Below are 8180 nucleotides of genomic sequence, written 5' to 3' on the forward strand. Positions count from 1 at the left end.
AATTCTACAAGATTTTAAGGAGCAAACAGTTTCAAGCTATTTAAGCCATTCCTCTTTGCCCTGGCAAAGAGAAAAGAGAAACTCCCAAATTATGTTTATGAAACTACTATATATTGTGCCAAAACCAGAAAATCTCATGTATAAATCTTGAAGCAAAAATCCTAAATATTAGCAGATAGAATCTAACAGCAACAATAATCAAGATTCAGACAGTATTTATTTTAGGCATGAAAAGATGGCTCAAAATTGGGTAATCAACTAATTAACATAATTCATTGCATTAAAAAAGGAAAACTGCATGATCATTTTTCACAAATGCTGGGTATTTTGTAAGTTTCAACACCCAATCTTGAGAGGAAAAATAAAAATCAACGATACTTCCTTAATATGATAAAAACATTAATCTTATCCTCTTCACCTTAATAGGAAAACATTGAACATGTCAGGGACAAGATAGTGATGTATCAGAGGGGTAAAGTCAAAACAATTAGATAAGAGAACTACATTAGAAGTATTTCTAATTGAAAAAAGTAAAACTGCCTTATGATTCTCTTCAATTTTCTAGGTATACGATGATCTGAAAAATTACAAAAAAAAAAGATAATTAGGTAAAATGGTAGGAAAAATAACTTACATAAACATCATATATGCAAATATCAATTGGTTTGTTAAAAATTAACAAATTTTTAATTTTTATTTGTAACAGCAACAAAGTAGAAAATGCCCAGCAATTAACGAAATGTTCAAAACCAAGATAAAACTTTAAATATTCCTTAAAGACACAAAAATACAGCCGGGCATGGTGGTTCACACCTGTAACCCCAGCACTTTGGGAGACTTGAGGCAGGTGGACCACTTGAGGTCAGGAATTTGGTGACCATGGTGAAACCCATCTCTACTAAAAATACAAAATTAGCCGGGCCTGGTGGTGAGCACCTGTAATCCCAGCTACTTGGGAGGCTGAGGCAGGAGAATTGCTTGAACCTGAGAGGTAGAGATTGCAGTGAGCCAAGATCATGCCATTGCACTCCAGCCTGGGCAACAAGAGTGAAACTCTGTCTCAGAAAAAAAAAAAAAAAAAGACACAAAAATACACCTGACCAAATGAGAAAATGTACTACATCTATCAGTCAGAGCCCACTCAGGAAGAAACCACAATATGTATTTCAAATAGAGAAAATATACTACAGTGAATTGGTTACTACACAGATATTAAGACAGAAAAAAGTGAAATGACAACACTGAGGCAACTCATAAATAATGACTGCAGGAAAAGGTTACCATTCCTAGGGCTAAGACCACAAAAGGTGGTGTTACTAGAACCTACTATCTTAGAGAAGGGGCTTGTGGAGCTGTTGCTCAGTCCTGTGATGAGAAGGTACCTCACTGCTGCTGCTGATAAAGGTTGAGTATTCTTTATCCAAAATGCTTGGGACCCAGAAGTGTTTTAGAGTTCAGATTTTTTTTGGATGTTGGAATATCTGCATTATATGCCTGTATTCCTAATTCAAAAATCTGAAATCCAAAATGCTCCAGTGAGCATTTCCTTTGAGAGTCATGGAGGTGCTAAAGTTTTGGATTTTGAACACTTCAGATTTTTGATTAGGGATACTCAATCTGTACTTCTTGAGTGGGTGTGATGAGGCTGCTTCTGAGTATGCCAAAAGCAGCTAGATGCTACAACTGGATCCACTGCTGCTGGCGATAACTACCATTGCATAAGCAATGCCAATAGAAACAGAACAAAAAACAAAACAAACAACAAAAAAAACCCACCTTTCTCCCCAATATCCTGCAAATACTGGCAGAATATTTATTCTATATTTATTCTAACAGGAATCTAGCTATTAAGAGTTTAGGGAATGAAATTTACAAAGCCTAAAACCCAACATCACAGTGTACAAGAGGGTAAATTTTGAGCTGAACAGTTGGTCCATTCCACTCTTGTGGCATACACATTTGCACTTCCATAAAATGACGATTCCAAGCTTCTATCCAGTCAGATCAAACTATCTTTTATACAAATGAAGGTACTTTTACCTTCTCCCTAAAAAGGGAGACGCAAAGTCCCAACAGTAATTTTATCCATCTGTGCATGTTTTATGACCTCTTCTAGTTGAATCACAATTCCTTAAGAATATTTTGCAACCTAATATTTAAACTAGTTAGCCACCACCAGTATTCCTTAGATAAAGGAGAAAGAAAATATATACATAACAAGCAAAGGAGGAAATAGGAATAGGGACTACATTCTGTTTCTGTAACAGATTACAAGGCTATAGTTGGTATTTATAACTTCCTTCTCCTACCCATTCCATATCATTCCCTTTGCCTACAGCCAAGAACTCAGCTAGCTGCTTTAGGATTAACCTTAGAATCTGAACTCTCAGTGGTCCTGCCTTTAACGGAATGCTGTGGTTTCCCATTACCTTTTACTTTTGGACATGGAAGTATTAAGAGGCACCCCAGAGAATCCCTTAGGCACAGTCCACACTGTGCTAGTTTGTAGCAGTAATCCAATTTTCCCTTGGTAATTCGAATCAATCACCTCAATACATAAATAACCACTTCTTTCCCTGCTGGTTCTGTAAGCATGAGGAATCCAAAATGGTCAAGTGGCAGTCTCAAATTCAGTTTAAGTCAACTGTTGTGCCCTTGGTGGAAGTATGCTATCTATGAGGGTCTGTTTCTTTGGGTCTCTCCCGCTACCAATTATTCATCAGTTAAGAGTTGTCAGAAAAACAGAAATCACATTAGGTAGTTCAAAAAGAGGGAGTTTAGTATACAGAATTTGCTTCTGAGATATTACAGAAGTATAAGGGCCAATATGAACATGAAGATCATTCAGACAACCAACTGCAGGAGGCAGTTACCACAAGGGAAGGAGGTAGGGTGACCAGGACATAGGAGCCTGGAGCAAGGGTCACCGAAGAGTTGGTGCTCAGCTTATGAGGAAAGGTACCACTTCCCTCTGAATGTCAAGGAAGGCTTCACAAAAAGAGTGATGGCTGAGATGGGTTTTTAAAATAAGTTTACTATGCTATTCTACCTTTATTACTAACACATCCACTTTATAATTGGCCTGGTCATTTAGAAATGGTTTCAGGGACTACCACTTTTTAGCACATTAAAAGTATTAGTAAATGAGCCAAACCATGGGTGCTGTAATGCGTCCAAAACAAAACTAGGATTGAAAGCCATCCTTTCCTGCTTCGAATATGTTCATTTAAGGCTGGGTGCGGTGGTTCACACCTGTAATCCCAGCACGTTGGGAGGCCGAGGCGGGCAGATCACTTGAGGCTGGGAGTTCAAGACCAGCCTGGCCAACATGGCGAAACCCGTCTCTACTAAAAAGAATACAAAAATTAGCCAGATGTGGTGGTACACACCTGTAATCCCAGCTACTCGGGAGGCTGAGGAAGGAGAATCCTTTGAACCCAAAAGGGGTGGTTAGCATTCAACTTCCACTTTGAATGCTAAGATTGAGCCACTGCACTCCAGCCTGGGTGACAGAGAGGTTGCAGTAAGCCGAGATCATACCACTGCACCCCAGCCTGGGCGACAGAGTGAGACTGTCTCAAAAAAAAAAAAAAAAAAAAGAGTATGTTGGTTTAAAGAAAGGCACTGTCTAAGACAGTTTCTCTGACCAGAAAAGTACACACTTATGAAGCAACCACAGAGTGTACGGCACTAGGCATCACCAACCTCTCTGAGGAAGGTAATCAGAACCCTTATAAAGGGATCCACTTTGCTACCTGGCATTATTGCTGGTGCAGGGAAGTATCATACCAATTTACTGAGAAGGTTTTGAATCACATCTGGGTGCACTGTCTCCTCTTTCTTCACCTTTTTCTAGCACTATGGTTATTTACCACAACACACAGGCCCTTTTTATCTGTAGCTGGGAAAAGGGTATTTGGACACCCTAAGGAAAGCGGGTGGTAGTGAGAACAGTGCACAGAAAGGTTCAGCAACACAATTTTTGGTGGTACAAACAGCTTGTTTTTGGATATGTAGACAGATTGGAGTACACACATTGACTAACCAATGCAGTAATTACAAAGAGGGGGTTTTGAAGTCATCTGGCTGAAAAGCTGCTGGAAAGGCCAAACATACCCACAGATACACTTTGAATCTAATTACTAGTACATTTGCTACACTGAAGAACAGAGGTATGGAAAGAACATCTTACCTTTTACCAAAAGAAAGAGAAAATAATTCAGATGGAGATGCTAAAGGGAAAAGGCAGTGAAATGCGAGTAATTTATAATTTGTTTACAAAGCTTCCCTAACTATGCTAGACAGCAATTACACCAATCAAGTCTGAAGTGACTTCGCTGATGCACACCCAGGCAGGACAAAAAGCCAGCAGGGCTTAAAATCTGAGGGCTGGAGAGGAAAACAGCTTAAGATCCTCAACCCTGTGATGCTTGTGTGCCAAAAACTTGAAATAGAGAACTAAAGATTGCAGCCTTTACTTGTCCTCTACCCTGACAGGAGATTCAAAAGGCAGAGCAGATGAAAAAATGGAAAGAGAGGCTTGAGAAAAAGTATTATTCCACAGAAATTCAAGATGACTACCAGCCTGTCACTCAAGAAGAATTTCGAGAGTAAGCTTATGTTCTAACCAGAGTATTATGGGATATCATGACATGGGCATTAAGGACATGAGTTAAACACATTATTTTCCTGAACCTAAAACCTCATTCTATCGGGATGCCTTTATTTTCTATCCAATTTTAAAGTTGCATATGACTCCATTTGCTTAAAAGGTGAGAAGCTTTTGATTACATCCCCATATCTCTAAATAACAGAAACTGCCATTTATATTTGAATTGCATAGCAGATACTGTTCTCCACACAGCTTTAGAATATTAGATCTATTACTGGTCACAAGAAGCACATTTTAGGAGCTTACAATACTACCTTCCCAAAGCATTTCAAACTAGTAACTTGCTGTCTATACATAAAAGTGTATTACTGACTCATTCTCTACTTCCTTGTAAATTTTCTAGACTCTTTTTATATGCTGTGGAGCTGGAGAAGGAATTACACTACATCAATTTGAAGCTAAATCAAGTGATGAGAAAGGTTTCAGCTCTCTAGTATTGAGACAAGTGGAGGTAAGAATCTGTGATGCAATCACTGAGCATTTCTTATTCATGTATTACTTCATAAACTTGTACACGTTTCAGGCACACTTTAAAAAGTACTAACCAATCTATCAAACTATCCTCAGGGTCAGAATTAAGTGCCTCTGACAGGGACTCACTGTACAATCCATGCATATTATGACAAGCCTCCAGTATATACACACTGGTACAAAGGATTTATAATGAGGTTTCTTATCAAATTCTAGAAAAGTGAAAGAAAAGTACAAGAAAATGCTTCTAGTTCATGGGGCAGGTCTCCAGTAGTTCAGTAAGTAGATAAAGACAGTTTTCTCCAAGTTACAGAGTAGAAAAACTATTGGTGCTATCAAGTGCATCATGTACATGTTATGAATTCCTTTGGCCACAGATGAATCAATAAAGGCTTAGGATTCTGGGAAACCATTATATAAGACCAAAGTAACCTCCCTCCATTCTTTAGAATTTGAAGTCTTCTGGAAAAAGCCAAAGTGTAGAACAAACTCCTCAGCCACCTACAGAAACTTCACTAACATCTTCAAACTGGAAACTTACCTAGACCATTTCTAAGGTGTAATGCATTTAAGGTTTCCCCAAAATAAAATGCAGAGCAGGGTAGGCGTATCAGTGTCATAAGAAGTTATGTTTGGAAAGTGTAAATGAGGTTGCTGTAACAGCCTTATTTGGAGGGTTGGAGAGTTGTGTGTGGCTGGCATTTTGGAAACTGGAGAGAAATTCTTCTAATTTTTCTAGGCTATGTAAGCCCCCCTACAATAGCCACATGTTCTCTCAGCCCAAGCAACATCATTTGACCTTAGCACTCAACTTCCACATTGGTGCTCAATAGTCCCTGAATTTTAAAACTCGAATATAAAGACATTTTTAGATTACTACTCACCTTCCTCAGGACAAGCTCTTCTCTTAAGAGACCGTACATCAAATGTTCTTAATGGGATAATTCATTGTAACAAGAAATGCTAACTGTTCTATCTGCGGCTTCTCCCTAGATTTGCACAAGGGAATGAATAACATGGCCCTTCCCTGCCTTACCATTTCCCAGAGTTGTAACCAGCCAAATAGTTTAGTGACCCTGTTGTTCCCTACCACAGCCCCCAGGTGGGATCATTTAAACAAAGCCTAAGGGTAACAGAACACTTGGGGACTTTTTTTTTAAGCCCAATGGAAAAACAAACATACATTTACAATGACTTAGAACTTTCGAGTTCTTTTATTACAAAAGTCTGTACAATGAAGTGCCAGACACAGCAATGCAATTATACTGGTGGACATATATATATCTATATATTATTTGTATATAGATATACAGTTTTTATTTGTACCAAAGTAAAACTATCACCAACTGCCTAATTCTACCAGCTACTGGTCAACTATGACACACAATACCGTCACAGAGCGTAAGTGCTGCCATGCCACTTTTACATATTCTACTCACAGCCAAACATTAACATTGAATAACATCATGAAGCAGCTGTTAATTCTAAAATGAAACCAGTCAGGCCACTGACTTATAAAAATATGGTACTCATATAGATTTAGCATTATAAAGAAGGAATATATTATTTAAAACATTTAAATAGTGCATATGGACATTTTTGCATGTGGTATATAAAATAAAACATTCATATAAAATACACAGTGCACACAAAATTAGATGTTTGGATACACTCCTATCTGGAGACTGAAGGAAATTATCTGAAATGTACACTGCATGACGAATTCAAATAAAAATGATACATCTTTTGGCATTTTCAATTTCACTTTTCTAGGTATACATTATGAATAACCTAGTTGTATCAAAAGGAAACCACACAAAAAGGGCAGGATTTAGTGCTTTTCTTTATTCCCCAACTACACATTCACTACTAGGTTTTCCCTCACCCCCCCGCCCCCAAAAAAGGCATTGCACACACGGGTGAAATGTGAAGTACTAGAACTGCTATTTATTATCAAACTACTTCATGTGCTTACTATGTAATAGTGCCAGAAGTCTGAGGTTCATGCTTCCCTCACCTTATTAAAGGATGTTGCAAAATTCCATTTTTATATGGAACAAATTGTTTATATTAGCTAGTTAAGAAAACCATGCATGAGTCATTGCATGCAAAACATGGGTATAGTCAAAGTGAGACAGTCATCAATCCAAAAAAGCACCAGAAAAAAAAAGTTAATTGCATGCAAAACATGGATATAGTCAAAGTGAGACAGTCATCAATCCAAAAAAGCACCAGGAAAAAAAAGTTAACACTTAGATTAAGCCTGATCCAAATCTGCTGTTGTACTGTTAGCACAAATGAAGTCACCATTCGGTGACCGGGAGAGTACCTGAAGAAAAGCCATGCAAAGCCAAAGAAAAAATATGCTAAGAGTTTATGACAAGGGGCATACCACTACACATCCTGTAAACAGCTGCTTTAAACAGCATGTGATGATTGACCAAAGGGTGGTTCCTTAAGAGGGCGTTGTTGTTGTTGTTTTGGTATGGATTTTGCTCATTAAAACAGGTGGGGAAAAAAAAAGATAACCCCCTGAAGGTACATGTCAAAATGCAGTGGTATAGCCCTTGTTAAGAACAGATTTACCTTAGGCATAATGATTACTGATTTAGGCCCATTGATTGAACACACAAATCTGAGCACCATCAGAGTTCCTACATACTGACATGGCTATTTTCTCACATTATCTGGAGGTGGGTTGGGGAACAGCGCGGATCTGATCCAGACAAATCACACCATTGCCAGCGGATAAACAGTAACTCAGGAAACAGTAACTGAAGTCCCATAGGCAGCATGTGGTATGATTCAGTTCTGTGTGTGATGTGTGGTATGTGTTTTCAATATACTAAGCAAGGTCACTTTTTGGTCTACCAACTGTTATCTTCATCCAGGAGCTGTGTGACCACTGAATTGCAAAATTTTACTAACATACTACCTGTGAGAAGGTATCACTTTGGGAATTAAACAGAAAGGTATTCCACAGTAGGACTTGAAATCTCAGTTTGATTTTGGTTTTCTAGGAAAACAGAGAACACAG

The 8180-nt window shown here is 38.3% G+C and overlaps 1 protein-coding gene across 1 annotated transcript in view; it reads left to right on the forward strand.

Moving 5' to 3' along the window:
* Positions 1-5106, forward strand: part of PKD2L2 (polycystic kidney disease 2-like 2) — a 40997-nt gene extending 35891 nt beyond the window's left edge. The window contains exons 12-13 of the mRNA XM_011969159.1: positions 4498-4610; positions 5016-5106. Of these exons, the coding sequence (XP_011824549.1) occupies positions 4498-4610; positions 5016-5106 (204 nt within the window). The remainder of the gene's footprint in view (positions 1-4497; positions 4611-5015) is intronic.
* The last annotated feature ends 3074 nt before the right edge of the window (positions 5107-8180 follow it).

Source organism: Mandrillus leucophaeus, unplaced genomic scaffold (assembly GCF_000951045.1).
Source record: "Mandrillus leucophaeus isolate KB7577 unplaced genomic scaffold, Mleu.le_1.0 Scaffold88, whole genome shotgun sequence".
Classification (NCBI taxonomy): Eukaryota; Metazoa; Chordata; class Mammalia; order Primates; family Cercopithecidae; genus Mandrillus; species Mandrillus leucophaeus.